The 25835-nt window shown below is 39.6% G+C and overlaps 1 protein-coding gene across 4 annotated transcripts in view; it reads right to left on the bottom strand.

The window, feature by feature from the left end:
• Nucleotides 1-25835, bottom strand: part of SETX (senataxin) — an 81225-nt gene that overhangs the window by 38224 nt on the left and 17166 nt on the right. For all 4 annotated transcript variants that reach the window (XM_067742877.1, XM_067742879.1, XM_067742878.1 and 1 more), the window contains 7 exons: nt 25494-25603; nt 21740-21959; nt 20851-20970; nt 16116-16287; nt 15895-15982; nt 11206-15402; nt 1700-1799 (listed from right to left, as the gene is read on the bottom strand). In XM_067742877.1, coding sequence (XP_067598978.1) covers nt 1700-1799; nt 11206-15402; nt 15895-15982; nt 16116-16287; nt 20851-20970; nt 21740-21959; nt 25494-25603 — 5007 coding nt within the window. The remainder of the gene's footprint in view (nt 1-1699; nt 1800-11205; nt 15403-15894; nt 15983-16115; nt 16288-20850; nt 20971-21739; nt 21960-25493; nt 25604-25835) is intronic.

Below are 25835 nucleotides of genomic sequence, written 5' to 3'. Positions count from 1 at the left end.
CATCAACAGTAAAATTGTGACATAGTCACACATTGAAATACCACCACAGCAATGAAAAAAAAAATACCAAAGATGCACACAAAACTGATGAATTACGAAGACATGTTACATGAAAGAAGTCAGACACAAGAGTAAATGCTATGTGATTCTATCATACCATCAAGATAAATGGCAGATAAATCAGTGATTTAAACATTAAAAAGAAATATAAAACTACTACAAGAAAATATGGAAGCATTTATCTGATTTCTAAAACCAACTGAATGGTAAAGAAATAAATACGGTATTTTTGAACATGTGAAGATAAAAATTGTCTGCCTCAAAAACTGCATGTGAAGTTGAACAGCAAATAATGAAATTGAAAAAAAATTAACAATGCACACAAATAAGAAAACAACCTCCCTAATAGAAAAAAAAAAGGACAAAAGGCATGAACAGACAATTATCCGCCCCCGCCAAAGAATACAAAAGACCAATAAAGATTTGAGGACAAAAACTACAACCTCAAATGAGATACATTTTCCATATAAAACTGGGGGAAAAGTTTAAACTAGCAAATGAGAAGAGATACATTCTTATGTTAGAAGTGAAAATCGTATTCTTTTTGGTAGACAGAGGCAATATGAACCAAAAGTCTTAAAATACACACACTATTTGATCTAGCAAAGGGATTTATTCAGTGTAACAGTAAAAAACCATAAATAATGTACATGTCTAACTAGAAATTATTGGTTAAACAGAACTATGGAATATGCTTACAATGGAATAACTACATACACTGAACATGCTATTATTATTTATCTCTGAAAAGACATTTATCATAGATAAAGTGAAAATAAGTCAAATGTAAGCTTCATGAAGGTGGAATTTTATGTTTTCATCACAGCTACATAACTAGCATCTAGAATCATACACTATCAGGTAGTATAAAGTCAGTAAATATTTGCTGAATAAATACATGAAAACAGTCACTTAGGTAAAATAACCCTACCAACCCCCCCACCCCCTCCCACCCCCACTTCACTCAGATGAGTAGGAAGTCTAACAGTAAGACATACACTACTATGTTCATAGGATTATCTCTGAATGATGGGAACTGTGAGTGATGTTTATTTTACTATTGGCTAATATTACCTGAATATTCTACAGTGAACATATAATACCTTTCCCCCCAAGTATATGTACATGCTTTTTTCCTTAAGTGAATCTATGGAGTAGGATGGATTGCAAGGGGGAAGGAGGCAGACGGAGAATTTATACTTTTTAGTTTAAAGGGTTCTAAATGCTTGGTTTATTTATAACTAAGACGTAACTGTGACGCGTGCTCCAGACCACTCATGAAATGAGAGCAGAGACGACAGAGAGATTAACTCAGAATCTGTACGCACGATCATGGCAACACCCCCTCCGCCCCCGCCAGTCAAACTCCCTCACTCACCTTCTCTCTCCCTTGCCCAGCATCTAGGGACACTTTGGCCTGTGGTATTCTGATTGCACAATGGTTAAAACCATGAACTTTATAACTGTCCCAGTAATTATTCTCATTAATTAAAGACTTTAAACATATTCTTAGTAAGAGGTTACAAATTCACCTTAGGAAACCTATATCCCAGAAAATTCAAACAATTATTATGTTCCCTCAAACAGCAATCTCCAATTATTATATGATATAGCCCAAGTTACATAAGAAAGAACTTACCCACAAACTCCCAGTATTTTTTATACTCAGAAGGAAATTTTCGTAAATGCAACTGATGGAATTTCTCTTTGTTTGGAGAGCTGATCCATTCCTGTGCCACCTACGCAAAGCAAAAAAAGCAAATTAAGAAAGCAAAAACATCTGAAAAGCCAATGTTAAACAGCAAAAATTTCCAAAGTAAGCAACCATAAAATCCAGAACCTAGAACTCCTGTGTGACACAAACATTAAAAATTAATTTGGGACTTCTGGTTTCCAGCTTGGCATTTAAGGAACTTAGAAGTCACCACTCCATCCTAACAAGTAAAAAGAGACAAAAAGGTAGATACAATCACAACTTACCAGAGCAGAAAACTCTTAAGTAGAAACCTCCATGCCAGGAGGAAAACCTGAACTGGATGTGACAAACTGTTGGAGGCTCAGCATGAACAACTCTCTTAAAAACTCTAGGGGGACCCAGTCATAAGAGGGACCCCACACTTTGGTGAGTTTTACCTCTAGGAGCTCTAACAGGCCCTCACAGTGAACACTGCAGAAAATTCCCTGTGTGCTTCCAGCGGGGGTGGGGGGTTGGTGGGGACTGGGGAAAAGGAAACATTCTGAAATACACCAGAGCATTCTTGACCTTCTTAACAAGGCCTGATCTATGAGAAGCTATTTTATCAGAGTCAAACTTGCTGGGATTTTATCAGAGCCTAACCTACTTGAGGGAAGAAAACCAGCTCCAGCCCATTCTAACCATCCTGTCTCACCCAAGGAGGTGGGGGAAACTAAGAAGCATGTGGTGTAAAGTTCTTAGTCCAGAGGCAAAGGCTCACTAAAAGAGTGACACCTTATCATAGGACTACGGAATGATCTTCCTTCCCCCATACCTCATTTCTGTATCACTAAAGGCCTATTTACTGCTGTTCCTTTTATTTAGTAGATTATGACCGCCTTGCAACAAAAAATTACAAGGCATACTCAAAGGCAAAAAACACAGTTTGAACAGACTAAAGAAGCACTAAAACCTGTCAGATATGGCAGGAATACTGGAATTATCAGACCAGGAATTATTTTTTTTAAAACTATAGTTAATATACTAAGAGTTTAACGGAAAAAGGAGACCATGAAATAATAGATGGGTAATGTAATGAATGAGATGTAAAGTAGAAAGAATCAAAAGGTAATGCTAGAGATCAAAAACACTGTAACAGGGCTTCCCTGGTGGCGCAGTGGTTGAGAGTCCGCCTGCCGATGCAGAGGACGTGGGTTCGTGCCCCGGTCCGGGAGGATCCCACATGCCGCGGGGCAGCTGGGTCCGTAGGCCATGGCCGCTGGGCCTGCGCATCCGGAGCCTGTGCTCCGCAATGGGAGAGGCCGCAGCAGTGGGAGGCCCGTGTACCGCAAAAAAACCCAACAAAACAAAACACTGTAACAGAAATGAAGGATGCCTCTGATGGGCTCATTAGTACACTGGACATTGCTGAGGAAACAATCTCTGAGCTTGAGTCTATAGCAATAGAAGCTACCAAAGCTGAAAAGCAAGGAGAAAAAAAAAATGGGGAAAAAAACACACCCCAGAATATCCAAGACTGTGAGACAATGACAAAAGATGCAGCATACACATAATGGGGATACGAGAAGAAGAGAGAGAGGAAAAGAAGCAGTCTTTGAGGCAATAATGACTCAGAGTTTTCCAAAATTAACATCAGACACCAAACCACAGATCCAGGAAACTCCAAGAGCAAGCAGAATCAATGCCAGAAACTACACCTAGGCATATCATATTCAAACTTAAGGAATATGAAATATCAAAGATAAAGAAAAAAATCATGAAAGAAGCCTGTGGGAAAAAACACCTTATCTATAGAGGAGGAAAAACAAGAATTACATCTACTTTCTCCTCAGAAACCATGCAAGCAAGGAGAGAGTAGTGAAATATTTAGACTGTTGAGAGAATAAAACCTACCAACCTAGAATTCTGAATCCTGCAAAATTATCCTTTAAAAGTGAAGGAGAAGGGCTTCCCTGGTGGTGCAGTGGTTAAGAATCCGCCTGCCAACGCAGGGGACACAGGTTCGATCCCTGGTCCAGGAAGATCTCACATGCCACGAAGCAACTAAGCCCGTGAGCCACAACTACTGAGCCCGCGTGCCACAACTACTGAGCCCGCGTGCCACAACTACTGAAGCCCACATGCCTAGAGCCTGTGCTCCATAACAAGAGAAGCCACCGAAATGAGAAGCCTGCACACCGCAATGAAGAGTAGCCCCTGCTCGCTGCAACTAGAGGAAGCCTGCGCACAGCAATGAAGACCCAATGCAGCCAAAAATAAATAAAATAAATTTACTAAAAAAAAAAAAACTCAACAGTAAGAAAACAGACAACCTGATGAAAAAGATGTGCAAAAGGCCTGGACACCTCACCAAAGCAGATATACAGACTGTAAATTAGTATATGAAAAAATGCTCCATATCTTATGTCATCAAAGGAATGCAAATTAAAACAACGAGATACTATTACACACCTATTAGAATGGCCAAGATCTGGAGCACTGACAGCACCAAATGCTGACGGGGATGTGGAGCAGTAGGAACTCTCATTTATTGCTGGTGGGAATGTAAAATGGCACCATCACTTTTTTTTTTTTTTTTTTTTTTGCGGAGCCACGTGGCTTGTGGGATCTTAGTTCCCTGACCAGGGATCGAACCTGTGCCCCCTGCAGCGGAAGTGCATAGTCCTAACCACGGGACCGCCAGAGAATTCCCAAAATGGTAGCACCACTTTGGAAGACTGTTCGGTGGTTTCTTATGAAACTAAACATATTCTTACTGTAGGATCCAGCAATAGTGCCCTCAGTATTTATCCAAATGAACTGAACACCTATATTTACGTTAAAAACCTGCACGTGGATGTTTATAGCAGCTTTATTCATAACTGCCTAAACTTGGAAGCAACCAAGATGCCCTTCAGTGGGTGAATGGATAAACAAACTATGGTACAACCAGACAATGGAATATTATTTAGTGCTAAAAAGAAATGAGCTATCAAGCCATGAAAAGACATGGAAGAACCTGAAATGCACATTACTAAGTGAAAGAAGCCAATCTGGAAAGGCCACATACTGTGTGATTCCAACTATGTGACATGCTGGAAAAGGCAAACTATGGAGACAGTAAAAGGATGAGTGATTGCCAGGGGTGAGACTGGGGAGGGGTGAACAGGCAGAGCACAGAGGATTTTTAGGGCAGTGAAAGTACTCTGATATTAAAGGACTGATACATGTCATTATACGTTTGTCCAAACCCTTAGAATGTACAAATCAAGAGTGAACCCTAATGAAAACTATGGACTCTGGGTGGTAATGACTTGCCAATGTAGGTTCATCAGTTGTACAAATGTACTACACTGGTAGGCGATGTTGATAACGGGGGATGCTATGCAGAGTTTCTCTAGCTCCCTGCAGCTAGAGAAAGCCCGTGTGCATCAACCAAGACCCAACCCAACCAAAAATAAATAACATAAATTTATATATATAAAAAAAGATAGGTACTGAGTACTATCTCCAAAATTTACGCCCAATGAATTCACTTCTCTTTATTTCCAAAGCTACCACCTAGATCAAGCTACCATCATCTTTCTCCTGGCCTACTATAATAGCCCCCGACAGGTCTACTGCATCTATGCTTACCTTTCTACAGTTACTCTCTAATGAGCAACTAAGAATGTTTTTTTTTTTTTTAAAAAGTAAACTACTACATATTTCTACTCCCCCAGCCTAAACACCAACCAGCTAAAAATCCTCCAACATCTTCTCACTGTACTGAGAATGAAACCCCAACCTGCACTTACAGGGTTGTATACCATCCAGCTCTTGACTGATTTCTCCAATCTTACCTCTTTTCCCTTTACCTCTAAGTTACCTTACTCCAGCCACATCAGCCTAATCTCTTTGCTCACACATGCTCAGTTAGGCCTACTTCAAAGCATTATAGTCTTGACCCTCCCCCCTCCTCTGCACAAAACCCTCCTCTCCTGGCTCTCGGCCCGATCTCAAAAGCAGCCTCCCAATGTCGCTCATCATATCAACCTGTTTTGTTTCCTTCACAGAGCAAATTATAACTGGAAATTAGCTAAAAAACGGTGCAATCTCCCTATAAGGGGTTTGGGCACTAAGAATCACAGCTGGTACTCCAGAAGAGCCCCCTTTCTGCCTGCTCCTTGTCTACACAACCTAAAAAGCGCCTGCCAATTACACTCTGCATATACATGCATGCACACACAGGTAACAGAAGGGGACTGCAAACCGAAACTTTAAGAAAAAAAGAGTATTTGCTAAAACTGACCAAAAAAATTGGTCCCTGTCAAAACAGTGCACATTTATCTAATACTTTTGTGTGTTAAACGTAAGGATTAAAAACTAATATATCCTCTATCAGTCACATCAGTACACAAGACTCATATTTCTTTTTTTTCCCCCCCCACACACTGTATTTTATTTTTACAAGAGATGAATAAACTGACGCCAAGCATTGTAAATGGATGACCACAACAAAAAGCAACAATGACTGCAATTACCAAACACAAAACACACTCACGCTATGTCATAATATTGACATTCAGTCCAGGAATCCTCCACTGTAACAGCTCCTTTACTTTGCTGTGAAAACTGATTTGTATATTTTTTGCCTCTGAGTCCTTGTGGGATTTTTCTTTTTTTAATTCAAGAAACTCATATTTCTAAAAGTTGAATTTGCTCGTTTCCCTTTGGGGCAAGGGATAATTCTACGCAATGTCATTGCATTCCACCTGCAATAAGACATAATAACTGGATAACCAAACACTGCATTTCATGTCCTAAAGAGAATACCAACCGCATTTTTGTCAAAGGACTCTAAACACACTTCAGCATTCCATTAACAAACAATATTATGAAGTCAAATTACATCCAAATGAGGGTAAGAAGCCTTGGCCCAAGACTGTGGTTGATGCCACAGTCTCTGACTTATCAGAAAGAAGAAAAAATTAAAAGTAATCAAGGTATCTGAGAATTCTCTGGCAGTTCAGTTGTTAGCGCTTTCACTGCTGAGGGCCCAGGTTCAATCCCTGGTCAGGGAACTAAGATCCCACAAGCCACACGTTACAGTGGGGGAAAAAAAAAAAAGTAATCAAGGTATATTAATAATACCATTAATAAATGTTGGCCTATATAAACTAGAAATGCTAAAACAATGCTGTTTCACTACATGGTTAAAAAAAAAAGGAACAAGATAAAACTTCGTGGTAAAGATGACAGATTGAACACAGGCATTTCCTTTCATTCCCCCTGAAACCCCACTAAAACACCCAAGGGATTTTTCACAACAGGATTAATTCATTAGGATGAAGAGAACAGAAGAGGAGGCAAAAGTATCAAAATCTGGGACGCTGGTAAGCAGATGGATGAATGGTTAACTAACTCAGCAAGTCCAAGAAGCTGAACTCTAAGCAGGAAGCATCTGACATACACCTCTAGAAGGAGGAGGGCTGAAGGCAGACTGCCCCTCCCTGCTCCTAGCAAAAAGCTATAGCGGTTTCATCTCTATAAAGTGTGACAGTCTCTGGCTGTGGGGCAGCAGACAGAGAGGGGATAAGGTACTTAAAAAAAAAAAAGGTGGGGGGGGGGAACGTCCCTGGTGGCACAGTGGTTAGGAATCCGCCTGCCAATGCAGGGGACACGGGTTTGATCCCTGGTCCGGGAAGATCCCACATGCCGCGGAGCAACTAAGCCCGTGCACCACAACTACTGAGCCTGCGCTCTAGAGTCCGTGAGCCACAACTACTGAAGCCCTCAACACAACTAGAGAAAAGCCCGCGTGCAGCAACGAAGACCCAATGCAGCCAAAAATAAATAAATAAATAAATTTTAAAAATAAAATAAAACAATTTTAAAAAAGGGAATGAAGCAAATGTTTATATACTGAATGCCTGGACCCTTCCCTCTGCCCCCACCCTCACCCCACAGTCAGCTCCCCGTCAGGCCTATGCTTTCCAGGCAATCGATCTGAAGATTCTTCTTGGGGAAATCTGACCTCACAAGGGGGGGGGGGGGGAAGAAAAAAGACTAAAAACAGTGACATGAGGGTGGGGATGAGGCTTCCCAATAAAATGCCAATGGTCAACAAGCCTAACCCTTTCACTCAGAGCTTCTAATCTGTTTTAAAATCTTACATGTAACAAAATATAGATTATAACTATACCTAAGCATATAATCTTAATATAAAGAATGAAACTAATTTGGATTTCACCATGTGATGGTGTCCTTCAGATCACATTTGACTTCCACAGTGCAAATAAGAAAGGACCATTTTAGTAAAAGTATCTCTTTTCCTAAGCATCTCTTTTGACCTGTCATTATTTAAATGCATCCTCTTTTCTTATAGCATTAAAAAGTTGAGATATATTTCACAATATAAAATTCACCACTTTAAAGTGTGCACACTACAGTGTGTTTTTAGTACATTCACTATTTTGTGCAACCATCACCATTATCTAATTCCAGAACATTCCCACCATCCCAAAACAAGCCTTATACCTATTAGCAGTCAGTCCTAATTCCCGCCCCCCCCATCCATCCCCTGGCAACTACTAATCCACTTTTTGTCTCTACAGATTTGCCTATTCTGGAAAATTCATATAAATGGGATTACACAATATGTGGCCTTCTGTACCTGACTTCTTTCACTTAGCATAATATTTTCAAGGTTCATCAAAGAACAGGTCAAAGTGTATATAACGGGTCATTCCTTTTAATAGTAGACTAATGTTCCACTGTATGCATATACCATGTTTTGTTTATCCATTCATCTCCTGATGGACATCTCAGTTGTTTTCAACTTCTGGCTATTATGAACAATGCTCCAATCTGCTTTTTAGTATCCTGTTCTTAAGTGTGAGTAAACCACCAAAAATCATTAGACACGCGAAGAAAGGAGTTAACATGAAAGCTCTGTAGACACTAAAATGAATAGGAAAAAAGCAACTGGGAAAACAGGGACGATGCAAAGAGAGGAAAACTTTCAACTAACTTTAAACTTATCATTAATTAACTTCAGGTAATAAAAAATACTGTGTACATGAAGAAAGCACAGAATCCTATAAAAAGGAATAATGAGAGAACAAGAGTGCCCGTGAAACTAAAAATACACTCAAAAATTTTTCAATAGACTTGGACGCTGAGAAAGTCTCCAAGGAAGTAGAACGACGACGACAACAACAAAGACAGACAGAGATGGCAAAATAGAAATTTTAAGTCATGCAAAGTTTCAAAATTTATCTCCTACACATTCTTCTCTCAGGAAGTTTGAAGGATGTGCCTTACTAAAATGAGGGGGTGACAAAAACAGACAACCCTGGGTACAGGAGACAGAGATCCAACACAGGAAGAAGGAAATGCAAGCCCTAGGACGAGGATGGTGAGCATTTCAGGTTAACCATCCTAAACCAAGAAGATGAAATTGATCAACTATCTGATGTGCCTGATCATACTGAGAGACCTACAAATCCAAGAGACCATCTGAAGCTAATTTAGTGATACGTACATAGAAAGTTAAGTAAACAATAAATCCAGAGAAAGTAAAGAGTCGGAAACAAAAAGTAGTTACAGCTACCACATGACTTAGCCATGGACACCTTTTATATCGTCAAAATAATAACAAACACTGATCTAAAAATTACAAGACTACTCCATAGTGAGGATGGGGAAACAGGAGAGGTGTGTGTGAACACAGGGCTGGGAAGAGAGGGTACTTCCTGTAGTGGGTAACTACAGAAAATGTCTAGAACTGAAAAATTAACAAGTCAAAATAGTGGCATGTTATTTAGAAATATGGAAGTAAATAACAAAAGGATCCATCAAGGATCAAAAATAATTACTTGGGGAGGCGAGAGCGGCTGCTGTTTTCTTTTATAATGGGCCTTCCACAAGTATTTGACTATTTTGAACTTTGTGTATATACAAACGGAACTTGTGCTCATTCTGTTTTGAAAAGGTTTTGGCTACAGAAATGTCCTGAAGGAAAAAATCTTAAAGATAAACATAGAAATACTTCTTAACTAAGGGAAAAATAAAATCACAAATATGTGTCCTAAATTTAAGGGCTATGAATGGCTTCTAAGCGATTTAGTGTTTTCTGGAAAGGATAAACGTTCAAGAAAAAAATAAGCTTCAAAATGAAGAAAATCTCTGTATATTCCCCAGCTTATTTAACTGTATACACTGTTCACTGAACTAACAATTTTGTAAGGTAAGAAGCTCATTCTTGTAATACCATTTCACATTGTTGTTAAGGAGACAGACTGAAGGCCCTTTATCAATTAGTTGTTTCTAATGCTTTTGAAACACTAGTAAGATAATTCGTAAGACAACGGCTGAAATTTAGGGCATACATTGACACCAACTTGCCTCTTTGTGCAGTACATCTCCTTTGCCTTTAACAATTCTAAGCTGGATCTTTGCAGTCTGTCTGCCTGGGATATACTTCCTATGGCCAACTCCTTCTACTCACTCTGGTCTCGGTGTGAATACCATCGCTCACAGAGGCTGTCTCACCTTTCAGTCTAAAGTGCCCGCTCCCTTTTGTTCTAGATCATTCTAGAGCACTCTAGAGCCTTTGGTCCTGATCTGAAATGATCACTCCCAGAAGGCAGAGGCCTTGTCTGTCGTGTTCACCACTTTACCCCCCAGGTCTGTGATAGTACTTGGCAAGCATCAGGCACCCAAGTATCTCCTGACTGAATACGTGGGTATTTACCTCAGTGTTCTTGGTTTTGAAGAGTCTCATTGCATGCTCACGTTTTGGGTTCTTTTTTTTTAAAGGAATTTGAAAAAAAGTAAAAGTCTACCTGCTTTGAGAACACCAAAAACATCCTTCCAAGTGCAGGTGGATGTTTACACTAAAGAATTACTAGCTGTTTTTCTGAGGTTCAAATTTAACTGGGAATCCTGTATTTTACTTGGCAATCCCAGTCGGGGAGTAAGAAAGAGAGAAGAACCAGAATGGGATGTGTTGGGGTAGGGAGGCAGCTAAAGGCTGCTATGAGGCATAAGAAGTTGGGAAGACAGATGAGAAATTTGGGGTTTATTGTTTTGTGCTGATCAGTGTAACTTGCCCTTTGCTACCTCCTCAAGAAAACTTCAGTAAAGGTTTACACTACTTTTCAAAAAAATGAATGCAGATGAGAGACTACGTCCTCTGAGAAGTCTTCCCTTATTTTACACCGAAAAACGTTTCCTCCTCCTGTGCCACCTCTGGACTTGGTACGTTAGCACTCTGAATTGTTGTCTGTAAGCTCCAGAAGGGCAGAGTTTAAGTGTTTCCTCTGTATCACCAGCATCTAGAACAGTGTCGGGCACAATGTCTGTTCAACATGAAATCTACAAGCTACATCTAAATAAAAATGTGCTCAGTTATTTTAGCTGTACTCAGCACGGTAAAGAAAGGTAATTTCAAAGTCTGAACGTATACGATTAGAACATATACTTACTGTTTCAAAAGTATTCAGCATCATCAAAGGGAAAAACACATTAAAATAATCTCCACCATCTTGAAATCTCACAGGCACAGGTCTTGAGATGGACTGACAAAGAGTTGACGGGGGTCCGCACTGATCAAAGTTCACAAACATTTCGTATTTCCATTTTAAGACCTCTTTAACGAAGGTGTCAGAGATGGACTGTGCTGACAAGAGAACGTTTACTGGAGGGGAAGCCGAAAAAGATCTGTTTTCACAATATGGAACTTTGTAGCCTTGCCTGTTGGAATTATTTGGAGTATGAGAATGGAGAACGTTGCACAAACCCTTCACTTCAGCCACTGGCTTCTTGGACACCAGAGAGACTGGCGGTACTTTCAAAACAGACTGTACCCCACTTGACTTATTTTTCAGAGTTGGTAAGAGCGCTGCCGTATTTTCCAAAGACTTGGAAAGACCAGCAATTCGTGAAGTACTACTGGAGCTAAAAATCTTAGCAGTGGGAGGTCTCGAAGGTTTAGATGCAGAGAGAGGCAAGCCAGGTTTACGAAATATAGCTTCATCCGCTGCTTTAGCTTCAGAGTGTTTTGAACAGTATTCACCCTGGTTTTTCAGTGTTTCAACACAATCTTTGTATTTACATTTTGTGCTACTCGAAGATTCCAACTGAGGCCGACTCACATAACCTTCTTCTACCTGGACTGTATCTTTTCCATGAACTACGTCAATGAGTTTATCATTCTCTTTCTCCATTTGTGAACATAAATCCATATCTTCAGGATCACACTGTGTTAAAAATATATTATCTTCCTCTATGTCATTGCTGGATTCAGGATCCCCCTCTCTCAAGGCTGCCACATCTAAGTGATGTACCGTTAGGTCACCTCCACCTAAAGGGTCCCCTGAGGTAGAAACAACTACTCCCTTTGTTGGCACTTCTCCATGTAAGACTACAGAAGTACCCTGGCTCAAAAGACAAGGGCCATCAGCTACCTGAGAAGCACATTTTGCTTTCACGGGTTCTGTTTCAGAAGACACACATTTTATTAACGCTTTTTCCTTACTTTTAGCAGTTACCTCAACTCCTCCTTTATAACTGTAATCTGATGTATCTGATTCTGGCACAAATTTGTCAGAATTTTGTGCTCCATGTGGGCCTGCTCGTGTTGTATCTGTACTCTGATAATCAAAACATCTTTTTCTGTTACGCTGTGATTTGGGTCTCATCTGCCTTCGCAGCTGACGGTCTTGACTCGTCAGCAGTTTCTCATTATTTCTGAAAGAGAGAGTCTGAGGAGAAATTAATTTAGTCTTTTTCCGGGTATCAACTGCTCCAACAGTTCTGCCATGGTGACGTAAGTCAGCTAAACGCTCCAAAGACGGCTGGGACAAGTCAAATGCCCTACGAGCAACCTTTTTCAGACCAAGTTTCTCAACCGTTGAAGTTGGTTCAGGACGCTGGCGAAATTTCTTTGGTAGCACTATAGCAGGACTTGTTCTACAACTTAGGATATTTGAACTTTTACTCTGCCCTGTTTTGGTATCCGAACGTGTTTTTTTAGGAGTTTTAGAAAGTGAGACTCTGCTAACACGTTTGGAACAATTGCGAAGCTTTGGTGGAGACTTCTTCAGGGAAACCGTAGTGGTTCTCTGAACGCTTGAACTGGGAGTTGTACTCCTTACGTCTATACTTTTAAAATCATTTTCAGTCACATCTCTCTCATTAAGAATATCAGACTGGTCCTCACTTTTGACAGGAGATGAAGGCCTTAGAGGAGCTTCTGCCACAGCAGCTTTCTGATATCGCTTTCTCTTGGGTTTTTTTACTTCAATCTCACAAAATTCCTCAACAGAAATACTACTACTGTGTGGTTCTGCGTGTTCCTCAATGTCCTCTGCTGCTTTTTTAATGACCTCTTCAGGTACATAATCTGTACCATAACCCCAATCATTTGTGGTATCACCTACATGAGTCAAGCACGAATTTTCTTCATTCTCTTGAACTGAATTCTTGTTGTCTGGTTTCTGATTTTGCCAAACTGAAAACACTTCACATGGACTTTCAAACTCAAAAAACTGAGAATCAGATTCCTCAAACTGCAAAAGGGACCCTGTATTTTCTTCCCTTATTACCTTCTGTTCCACGTTTGTGTTAGCTATTGAAGCATGCTGCTCTGGACATTCTTTCTCAATGCATGTTTTATCCTGTTTAATGTGTTTCTTAAAACCCACAATTCTTTCATCATCATCATCTTCTTCATCAGAATCTGAAATAATAATGACCTGTTCACAGCAGGTTTCCCTAACACTATTTTGGTTGGCTGTGAAACATCTTCTATCATCTTTAACTTTTCTTTGTAGCTGGGATAAACTTTTTTGAGTTGAATCTGATGGGAACTTAATAACACTGGCTTGAGCTACTAAAGATAATTTGTGGAGGTCTCTGTCTACCTGAGAATCTGTTAAGGTGTCAGACTTAGGACTGCTAAGGACTTGTTCTCTTAAATCAGAAGAAAACTGAGCAGTACTCTTGATAATTTCCATATCTCTTGATTCAAGTCCAGTCACAGGATCTTTAAAGGGAGGTGTTTTCTCCACAAAAATGTTGGTCATTTCTGTAAATGAGACCAAATCTTTATTACCAACATGACATTCTAGTATTTGACAACTGAGTTCACGGGTAGAGAAAATGCCTAACTCTTCTTCCTTTACTTGTTTCTTTTTCAGCAATAAACTGTTTTCAGATTTTTGTTCTCCATTTTTATCATCCAGAATACCATTAGGGCCTAAAGAGAGATTGTATATGAAGCCATCTCCTTTCTGACCTCCTGTATCCTTCTTTGAATAGAAACTTTCAATGCTAGATACAGTCAGGTTTTCCTCTAAAGTGATACTTTTCCTGTGTTGCTTTTTTACTACATGTGATAACTTAGCACAGATTTCATCTTTATGTGCCTTAGTTTTTGCTTTTGAGGTTTTGCCAAGAGCATCACCCTTTAAAGAGAAATCCTCATTTGATGTGGACACCTTTTCCAGAGAGTCATTGCTAGAATCAGTCAACAAACGTGTTGATGTTATTATTCCTCTGTCAAATACCTTTTCTGGACCATTTCTTGAAGTACAATTCTGTGGGGTATATGAGGAATTCTCTTTTACAGATTTATGCTTCCCTGTACTTATTTTAACTTGGCCTCGAGCTCTTTCATTAACAAGCCTTTTACTACTCGGCTTCAAGCACAACTCAGCGGAGAGATGGTCTTTGAGTTTCAAATCTTTTATGTAAGTTCGCTCATTATCCTCTTCTATGGCATTATCTGCTTTGCTGAAAATACTCTCTTGCACTTGACATGCATCAGCTTTCATCGGTTCTTTAGAGAATGTTGGGCTGGAGTTTTCCAGACAGTGCCTGTCTTTTTTAGACTTCTTCCCTGTTTGTTCACTTTCTTCTTTATTATATGATGCAGGAGGCGTTTTACATGGAGAAGTCAGATCCACAGAAGTGCTACATTGAGGTACTTTGAATTTTATGTTTCTAATAATTTGCTTTAAACAAGTTTGTAACTCATGGGTTTCCTGACTAGTCAACTGCCAACCTAAAGATAAATTTCCTCGCAGGAATAAGTTGAGCTTATCCTGGAATCGCTTACAAAGAATCTGCTGCCCAAGCTGATAGCCTTCTTTAAGGAGACTTCTGATCAGCTTCACACAAGCAAGTTGTACAGAGTTAGATGGCATTGAATGCAATGACAGAGATGATATCATTGTGCCTTTGGAGCAGTTTCCAGATGACTTCTCAGAACCCCGTGCAAACGCGGCGGTGGGAAGCTTGGCACATTTTACGATGGCTTCCACCCACTGCTGGGAACTAACCCACAGCAAATGCAAACACTTTTTATTTCTATGCAGTTCAATCACTGACACCAAAATCAGAAGGAAAAACTCAGTGACTGTGTCACACACGGCGTCTGTCTGGTTGAGGACGTCTTTGACTTCAGAATGCAGATGATGAATAACCTCCACTATATAAGCTACACCCAGATCCTTAAGATCCATGAGGGACTGCACAAAAGGGATGAACCACAGAAACGTGCTGTTATGAACACGCATGTCTTGACCGATATCTGACTGAAGCACATTAGCTAATGTTTCCATTTCTTCATACATGTTAGGACAATAATCTGGGCAAATGGCTGATCTCCACCCTGAATCCTAAAACGAAAGAGATACTGACATTCAGATAAACAAGCACCATTCATGACAGGTTTAACACAAAAGCTGCAAACAAGAAAATACACTCTCAACTTTCCTGTTTTGATGTACATATATGGACCCCCAAGAAATTGAAAACAGTTCAATTTTGAGGTTAAGGTTTCATGAAAAGGTTAAATTTACAAAACCTCCATGTACTCTGGACCTCTTTCCTTCAGTTGGTTTTGATTTCTAGTCATGTGATTTATCTCCCTCATGCCATAAATGTTCTACCCTTCCGAAATGTACTGAAAAATTAATCTCTCAAAGTGTGCACGCTCTCATTAGAGCCCATTTTTCCTCATGAGCTACTGTTCAATCAGAAAGGTTTTATGCAACAGTTGATTCAGAATAGCTACATATAAAATCAGCAATGCAACTAACCATACAAAACACTGTCTATACAATATAAAGGCAGTACAATATCATCTGAATTCTCAAAATGTTTTATACCTTTTTGGTCTTTTCAGGGTTATAATTGTATACAATCTGGCTGCAAGTCACCATATCATCCAAATATGACTCTGGTTTGAACTTGGACCTTAAATATTAAGAATAAATAGAAATTACTGAAATGAAGGATAAAAAGAAGAGAAAAATCCTACTGTTAAGTCAATTACAGTAGACTTCCTCATACAGATTGTTTGAAATCCTGACACAGGAACTGAACGAACCTCATAGAGCTGTTCCGTATATTCTGAATCTCTTTATTGTAGCTCACGTTGTTGATAATGGTTTGAAATGCCTCAATAGGATCAATAAGTTGACCCCAGACCTTGGATCCAAGGCGATCCAGAATCACCATGAAACAGTGTAACGCTGGCCAGAAAGGATCCACACTATCATCTGAAATACAATGGAGTAATTTGCCAAATTAGAGAAAGGCACTAAACTATATTGAGAATTAAGCATTCTTTACCTGGGTAGCAACAGAACTGAAAGCAAAGCAGGAAGTAATTTAAAGTAAAGCATTGCCAACTACAGGTTTTAGAAAGCTGGCAAACTTTTAAATAGTGTCTGCATTTTTTTTTAAAGCAATACACCTCTGTTAAGAAATTTTTTCGTGTGGAACAAACTGAGATAGTCTAGATAAACTCAACTTTCTCATCCTGTTTGCCAACCTGAAACAATCTTTCCTCCTCTGCTTCTTCCAGACCTTTATACTCCCATCCTTCAATAAATAACAGAAGTAAAGTAGAAAAAATAGGGAGAGAAAGAAAAACTTGGTAATTTCAGATCTAAACAAAGTCCATGATACAAGAAATCCTGAACTGTGGGTGTCATTTGGTTGGTATAAAGGACTGAACCCCTCATCCACTGGAGAAGCAGAGATACATACTCTTCATCCACCCATGTCTCAACATGGCTTTGTTGTTATCTCCATTACATCCAACTGGCAGGAATTCCCATTACTCACACACTCTTATGGCCGGTCCTTTCCCTCCTCTCTACGTGCAGTGGCGAAACACTGCCCTGCTCAAAGACCTGCACTTGCTCCTTAATGTCTTCTAAGGAAATTAGAAGTCCTCAGTCAAGCATTTGTAAGATCTTACTCTATTCCTTCTTTCCAGATTTATTTTTTTACACTCACATAAAGATACACCACCTACAGAAGAAAACAGATAGCTGGCTTTTTCCAAGTAAGAACCAGAACGGCTTCACTATTAGCACCACCTATCATCTTCAGCAGTATTCTTAGGAGGCAAGTGCTCTAACTCACCCCATTACTGACAACCCTAGAACTTTCTGCTTTATTTCCCTCAGGGCTCTTAGATTTTTTTTTTTTTTACCATAGTCGTTTGAGTAGAACTTCTCATATACTTTTTTATCCTCTACTGAAGCTGTCTTATGTCTAGGAAGCTCTCAAATAAGGAAGAAAGTCATCAGTTAGGTGAAGACAATTATGGAATGTTTCTTAAAGAGGTGACTTGGGACTTCCCTGGTGGTGAAGTGGTAAAGAATCCGCCTGCCAAAACACAGGCAGAACACTCTATGACATGAAAGATCCTTTTTGACCCACCTCCTAGAGACACGGAAATAACAACAAACAAATGGGACCTAATGAAACTTAAAAGCTTTTGCACAGCAAAGGAAAACATAAACAAGATGAAAAGACAACCCTCAGAATGGGAGAAAATATTTGCAAATGAAGCAACTGACAAAGGATTAATCTCCAAAATTTACAAGCAGCTCATGCAGCTCAATATCAAAAACAAAAACAACCCAATCCAAAAATGGGCAGAAGACCTACATAGACATTTCCCCAAAGAAGACATACAGATTGCCAACAAACACATGAAAGGATGCTCAACATCACTAATCATTAGAGAAATGCAAATCAAAACTACAATGAGATATCATCTCACACCAGTCAGAATGGCTATCATCAAAAATCTACAAACAATAAATGCTGGAGAGGGTGTGGAGAAAAGGGAACGCTCTTGCACTGTTGGTGGGAATGTGACTTGATACAGCCACTATGGAGAACAGTATGGAGGTTCCTTAAAAAATTAAAAATAGAAATAACATTATGACACAGCAATCCCATTACTGGGCATATACCCTGAGAAAACCATAATCCAAAAACAGTCATGTACCACAATGTTCACTGCAGCTCCATTTACAATATCCAGGACATGGAAGCAACCTAAGTGTCCATCGACAGATGAATAGATAAAGAAGATGTGGCACACACATACAATGGAATATTACTCAGCCATAAAAAGAAACGAAATCGAGTTATTTGTAGTGAGGTGGATGGACCTAGAGTCTGTTGTACAGAGTGAAGTAAGTCAGAAAGAGAAAAACAAATACTGTATGCTAACACTTATATATGGAATCTACAAAAAAAAAAAAAGCTTCTGAAGAACCTAGGGGCAGGACAGGAATAAAGACGCAGATGTAGAGAATGGACGTGAGGACACGGGGAGAGGGAAGGGTAAGCTGGGACGAAGTGGGAGAGTGGCATGGACATATATACACTACCACATGTAAAACAGATAGCTAGTGGGAAGCAGCCACATAGCACAGGGACATCAGCTTGGTGCTCTGTGACCACCTAGATGGGTGGGATAGGGAGGGTGGGAGGGAGATGCAAGAGGGAGGGGATATGGGGATATATGTATACGTATAGCTGATTCACTCTGTTATACAGCAGAAACGAACACACCATTGTAAAGCAATTATACTCCAATAAAGATGTTAAAGAAAGAATCTGCCTGCCAATGCAGGGGACACGGGTTTGAGCCCTGGTCCAGGACGATCCCACATGCCGCAGAGCAACTAAGCCCGTGCGCCACAACTACTGAGCCTGCAGTCTAGAGCCCACGAGCCACAACTACTGAGCCCATGCGCCTAGAGCCCGTGCTCTGTAACAAGAGAAGCCACCACAATGAGAAGCCCGTGCACCACAACGAAGAGTAGCCCCACACTTGCTGTAAGTAGAGAAAGCCCACAGGAAGCAATGAAGACCCAACACAGCCACAAAAATAAATAAATGAACTTATAAATAAAATAAATAAAAATGCCAATCTTTAAAAATAAAAAAAGGTGCTTAAAAAAAAGGAGGTGACTCATTTTGAAGGAGCGTTAGGGGAGCTGGATTAACGGAGAGGACAGAAATATATATGCAAAGCACTGGGAAAAAAACTAACAATTTATGTAGTAAATGCCGGTAAACAAATTAGTAATAACCTTTTTAATAAATTTATTTATTTATTTGGGGGGCTGTGCTGGGTCTTCGTTACTGTGCGCGGGCTTTCTCTAGTTGCGGAGAGCGGGGGTTTCTCTTTGTTGTGGTGCGCAGGCTTCTCATTGTGGTGGCTTCTTTTGTTGCGGAGCACAGACTCTGGTGCACGGGCTTCAGTAGTTGTGGCTTGCAGGCTCAGTAGTTGTGGCGCACGGGCTTAGTTGCTCTGCGGCATGTGGGATCTTCCTGGACCAGGGCTCAAACCCATGTCCCCTGCATTGGCAGGCAGATTCTTTACCACTGCACCACCAGGGAAGTCCCTAATTAGTAATAACCTTAATCAAAAATCATCTAGCGGGCTTCCCTGGTGGCGCAGTGGTTGAGAGTCCGCCTGCCAACGCAGGGGACACGGGTTCGTGCCCCGGTCCGGGAAGATCCCACATGCCGTGGAGCGGCTAGGCCCGTGAGCCATGGCCGCTGAGCCTGCGCGTCCGGAGCCTGTGCTCCGCAACGGGAGAGGCCACAACAGTGAGAGGCCCGCGCACCACAAAATAAATAAATAAATAAATAATGTTTACGTATTTCTTTTAGAAGCCCCCACAAAAGAATATATAGCCACGCTGAAGTTGCCTAAGGAGAAGTGAATGTGGGTAAAAAGTTATATTTATGTTTTCATTAAATTTGGCATGCTTGGTCTTTATTGAGTCATTGTTTCATAAAGAAGGTAAGATTAGAAACATTAGTACAGATTCTCCCCGATCAGCCCAATAAAACCATGAGCAAAACTAAGCTGGCTCTAATAACAAACATGACAATTTGAGACCCTACTTTCTAGACTATCAGGGGAGCACTGTCCAAGGGAACTTTCTGGGATGATGGAAATGGTTCTATACCGTAGCCACCAGGCAGCTCTTGAAGTATAGCTAGTGGGACTGAAAACCTGAATTTTTCATTTTATTTAAGTTTCATTAATGTAAATGTAAAGAGCCACACTTGGCCGGCAGGCAGCCACCATCGTGAACGGTGGAACCCTAGAGAACAAAAGTGAAACGAAAAACCAGGCAAAAGGGAGACAGTGGGATAGGGGAAGCTTTCTGCAAAATTTTAACTATCATGTCATTAGAAATTTACCTCCTTTAGGTTCTAGTCTTGATTCTACCACTAACTGGGTATTTCAACGTGAAAAAGTAAGTTAAGGGACTTCCCTGGTGGCACAGTGGTTAAGAATCCGCCTGCCAATGCAGGGGACAGGGGTTCAGAGCCCTGGTCCGGGAGGATCCCACATACCGTGGAGCAACTAAGCCCGTGCACCACAACTACTGAGCCCGTGTGCCACAACTACTGAAGCCTGCGTGCCTAGAGCCCGTGCTCCGCCACAAGAGAAGCCACAGCAATGAGAAGCCTGCACACTGCAAAGAAGAGTAGCCCCTGCTCGCCGCAACTAGAGAAAGCCCATGCACGGCAACAGAGACCCAACGCAGCCAAAAATTAATTAATTTTTAAAAAAGTAAGTTAACTTCCTTGGGCTTCAGTTTCTTCTTTTATGAAAGTAAGGTGCTGAGTTAAACTCTAAAGGTCCTTTCCAATTTAAAATTCTGACTCTGTGACCAAAACCTAAATGTTCACTCTCTTTCCTCCACCTCACACACCCAAATTCTTACAGTGACACTAGTATTTTCAAAGTGCACCATCATCGCAATATTCAGCAAATAGTTTATTACCATCTGATTGCCTCTCCATGGTGTGAAGTATTGATTGCATAAAATCATTCTGTTTGTTTGAGCCCAACAACAGTGAATCCATGGCTTGCTCCTCAAGAATGGTCAGCAACATGCAAATACCTGTAAGATCATGTATAGTTTTCTTGAATTGATTAAATAAAACTCTTCTAATGCCTTCTCCAGTTTAGTTGGCAAAAGAATAACAAGGCAGTAAGACGAAACAAAACAGTATCCAGTGCCTCAGACACTGAAGTCTGAGACGTTCATATACAACTCCTCCTAAGAACAGAACTTTAGACTGAATAAAAAGGGAAAATGGCGCGAACTTGGTTAGAAAACCATTTCCAAAATGACTACCACACAATTTGTATCTCATAAAATCAAAAACCCCTTAAATTTTAAAATCACTGTATTTCAAGTACCAATCACTGCCAAATATACACATGACTGTAAGACTCTGAGTCAAGGAAGTAGGACAGAAATATTTTAAGTCAATATACAACCTGATGAAAACCAAAGTTAATATCTCTTTCTTCCAGGAAATATTTTACAGATGGGAAAAGAGCTATTAAACCTCTGCTGCAATAGATCAAAACCCTATTAAGGTCAGCTGCTATGCTAATACTGTAACATCTAATACTGTCTTAAATAAAAGATCTATTTGCCATACTTGAAAATGTACCTCTTACACAGATGATTTCTAGGATAAAAAATGTTTAAAGACAAGATGTTGTAATAGTCAATTTAATGACAGAACAAGAATTGGGAACTATGAAATCCTTTATTTAGCAATTTTGATCAGATTACCAAAAGAGATCCCTTCCCTTGCAGGATAATCATAAGAAATATTGGAAAATACTAATTATATTTGTGTAGGAACAATACTCACCTAACCAATAGTTTTTGTAGTTGGCAGCATCATACATGTGTGAAGGCAGAAGAATCAGTTTACCCGTCTCAAGGGCAGAAGAAGTATAAATGTCTGGACTTTCTAAAAGCCCCAACTCAATGACTTTAAAAAGGCAAGTCAAAACCTCCTGTAAGTCATAATAATCATCTCTGTCCACTTTTCCCAAGTTTCTTGCAGTCAGGATAGCCCAACGCCGAACCTAAAAGCATAACACATTCATTACTTCATTTTACACACAACTGTCTACATACAGCAAGCATATAGTTAAAATAGGATTCTCTACAGATTATAAAAGACACGAGATACATCAACTCTACTTTAAAAAAAAACATTACACTGTATATCTTAAACTTATACAATGCTATATGTCAATTATACCTCAATAAAACTGGAAGAAAAAGACTATCATATAGAATAAAGTACTTTAGGAAAAATATATGATTTTCAGACATTTAAAGGAAATATACCAAAAGGTCCATGATGACAGAAAAAAAGAAAAAAAAAGACAGAAGATACTAATTATAATTGACCTTTGAACAACACACATGGGGCACCTACCCTCTGCGTAGTTGAATACACTAATATAATTCGAATATAACATAGTTGGCAGCCCTCCATATCCCGGTTCTGCATCATGGATTCAACTAACCTCGAACTGTGTAGTACTATACTACATGCTATTAAAAAGAATCTGTGTATAAGAGGACCCATGCAGTTCAAACCCATGCTGCTCAAGGGTCAACTGGAATGCGATGTGAACCTTGCTTGATCCTGATTTGAACTAACCCTAATAAAGCATTTGTGAGATAATTATTTCCACTCACTTAAACACTGACTAGAAATATGATATTATTATTATTAAGTGTGTTGATGTAATTGTTTTCTTTTAAAAGCACTTACCTTTTTGATACACGTACTAAAGTATTTTATGGATGAAATGCTCTGATGTCTAAGATTTGCGGTAACTAAACTTAACAGGAGTAGAATATTGACCACATATTGATAACAGATGAAGCACAGTGATGGATATATGGGGGTTCACTACACCAATCTATTTTTTGTATGTTTGTAATGTTCCATAATAGAAAGTTAAAAAAAGGGAAAAAAAATGAAAAGAGAAACCTCAAAAGAAATCAAAGGTCACCTCTACATGGCAATATAGCATAGGGAAGTGATTTTAAATTTATTCTGCACTACAAATTGAATTAGTGATCACAACCAACCTTAAAAACTAAATAAAATTTAAAAAAATCAGTGGGCATCCTTCATAGTAACAGTAAGTACTGTTTTGTGAAATGTTTAGGTCACATACGTATATATATGTGTGTGAACTCGATGAAGAACATTTTTACTTAGGTTATGGGCAGAAAAGTTTGCAAAACACAGAACTAGTGGACAAAAGAATGGGCTCTATGCCAACATAATTAAGTAATGAATTTTAAGCTATCGAAAAAAATACAAAGGAATCAATGAGTCTATAACTTATAATAAACAGATGAATAAATGAAGAGCAGGGAAAATGGCTCTTGATTATAGTACAATCAATGTCAAGTGCTGACTGGTAAATATGTAAAGTGCTGGGGTTGAAATTATTTTGCAACCTTAGAAAAACTGGCTCAGGGAAGAACCACCAGGTAATGCTAAATTTAGGAGAAAATTTTGGTGAGGAGTAAGGTATTTATGTGATCTTAGAGTACTTAAGAACTAGACATTGTACAGTGAAGAAACTGGACAACACCTCAACTAGATGATCAAAATTAACATCACCACGAGAGGCCGAATGATACGGCATGCCTGTATATCTGACACCCTGAGAAGGACATAACATCCATCACTTATGTAGTACTCCAGCTGGAACGTATAACCGAAGCCTAACCATGCGCAAGCATCAGACAAACCCAAAATGAAAAGCATTCTATGTTTTGTAAATGGGAGGGAGGCAGAAATGACTATTCTTCAGAAATGTAATTGTCATAAAAGACAAAGAAAGGCTGTGGAAATGTTACAGATTAAGGGAGACTAATGTAACACAACTACATGTAAATCCTGATCCTGGTCTGGATACTGAAGTACAGGGGGAAAATGCTACAAAGTACACTGGATCACATGACACAACTGGAAAACAGACCTTACTGTATCAATGTTAAATTCACTGAAGTTTATAATATTGTGAGAATATACTTATTCTTAGGAAATATACACTGAAGTATTTAGGGGCAAAAGGCTATGATATATGCAACCTACTCTCAAATGGTTCAGAAAACAAACAGCTTTGTAGTTAACTGAAAGCAAATGATAGAACAAATGGAGTAAAACATTAATAATCGGTGAATACAGCTAAAGAGTATACAGGTGTTTTCTACTTTTTTTTATTTTTGAGAATTTTCTGAAAATTTTAAAGTATTTTCAAATAAAAACTTAAAAAAAAAAAGCATTAGGGCTCTGGAGTCAGGCTGCCTATATACAAATCCAAGTCACCATACTAGCCTGTGTAACTGTGGTTAAGTCTCCTGACTCAGTTTCCTGATCTATAAAAACACATATATAATGAAGCATACAGTCGTTCCTGGCCCTGCAGACCCAGTCACCAAGCCTGCAAGTGCCTGGCCCATGACCTGGTTGCTCAGCTGGACCAGCTTCCTCTACTGGTTTGCAGCTTTAAGAAAGCCAGTCCCAGAGAGCAGCTGGCTGTACTTTCTGTCAATCTTCTTTCACAGGCAGGAAAGCCCCACCCTTATTTTAAGCACAGGCCTTGACTCTGGTTCTACCCTTGCCTGGAGTATATTTGTAATTCTTATTATCATGCACAAACTCAGTCCCCCGCTACCTACAGCCATCTAAGCCTACATACAGGTTTCCACCATTTATCACTTTGTATTTCTGTTCCATTACTGGTCCAAAGAAACATTTACCTTTTGAAAAGTGTGATTATACCTTTTAGAATTCCACTTTTTGAATTTTTTTCTATCATTGTTTGGGTTTGGCACAGAGGAGACTGAAATTCACCACCATTCTGACTGGAAACCCCATTACCATGTTCTTTCTTTGCCACTTAAAAATAAAGCCTCTTTACTATCCTTCTATTGGCAGAGCAACCCTTCATGGCTATTGTCTTAACATTGTAACTCAGTTCTAGAGGCCAACGTGCACAGGTCCTACTGCACACGCTGCCTCGCCACATGATGAGAAGTCCTCAAACTCCAGCAATCAGCTCAAAGTCAGGTTCCGAGCCTCTGGTGTTGCTCTCTGCTTCTGTCTACCTACTGTTTTGATTCTCAGTTCCTCTTCCTGTCTGGCACCTAGGAACTGAATTTCCTTGCCCTCCCCTCTACCCCATCACCTGTTAAAAATCTCATCTATTAGCAAAATAATTATTTCAAGTGTTTTAACTGGTGTTTCCATGTGCTTGGAGCGGGGCAGGCAAGCAAGAAAAGCAAGAGAGAACAGTCCTTCTTCATTAGTTCAGGTCAACACACTGCAAGTTCAGATTATCCCCTCATTTGTCTTTTAAACTGAAGCATCACCTGTCAGAAGTGCTTCCCTACTGTCTTAACTCTCTTCTTTGAGCCCCCCCAGCACCCCCTCCTTAACTGCAGTAATGTTACAACAACAAGAGAATAATTTTGGCAAATATTTTAAATGAAGTACAACCAAAAACCTCTATTATAGTTATCTATACTATAGGTGCAAAAATAAAATATTCCTTCTTCCACTGCCTAACACTCACACTCACCATTTCATTGGGATGGACCAAAAACAAATAGATCCCTGGATGTTTGTCAAAAACCTGAAAGGAGCAGTTAGCTTGTTCCATCCGGCAAAGTGCTTCAACGCATAGTTCATCTAAATAGAAAAAATAAGGCAGTAAACATAAGACATAAATCTTATCACCTTATCAAGATTCCCTAAATTTGGCTCCTTTGGTTGCTCTGTAAGTGAATGAAAAGTTGTTCCCTTTTTTTTTTTTTTAAACTGAGGCATAAAAATGCTGTAAATGTAGGAATGATATTTAGCTGCTGAAAGACCGGTAGGTTGATCATACTGTGTGCCTATGAATTGCTCTTTCCTAGTACAA

This window comes from Pseudorca crassidens, chromosome 7 (assembly GCF_039906515.1).
Source record: "Pseudorca crassidens isolate mPseCra1 chromosome 7, mPseCra1.hap1, whole genome shotgun sequence".
In the NCBI taxonomy this organism is placed as follows: domain Eukaryota; kingdom Metazoa; phylum Chordata; class Mammalia; order Artiodactyla; family Delphinidae; genus Pseudorca; species Pseudorca crassidens.
The sequence above is the reverse complement of the archived record's forward strand: the minus strand, read 5'-3'. Positions and strand labels throughout refer to the sequence as shown.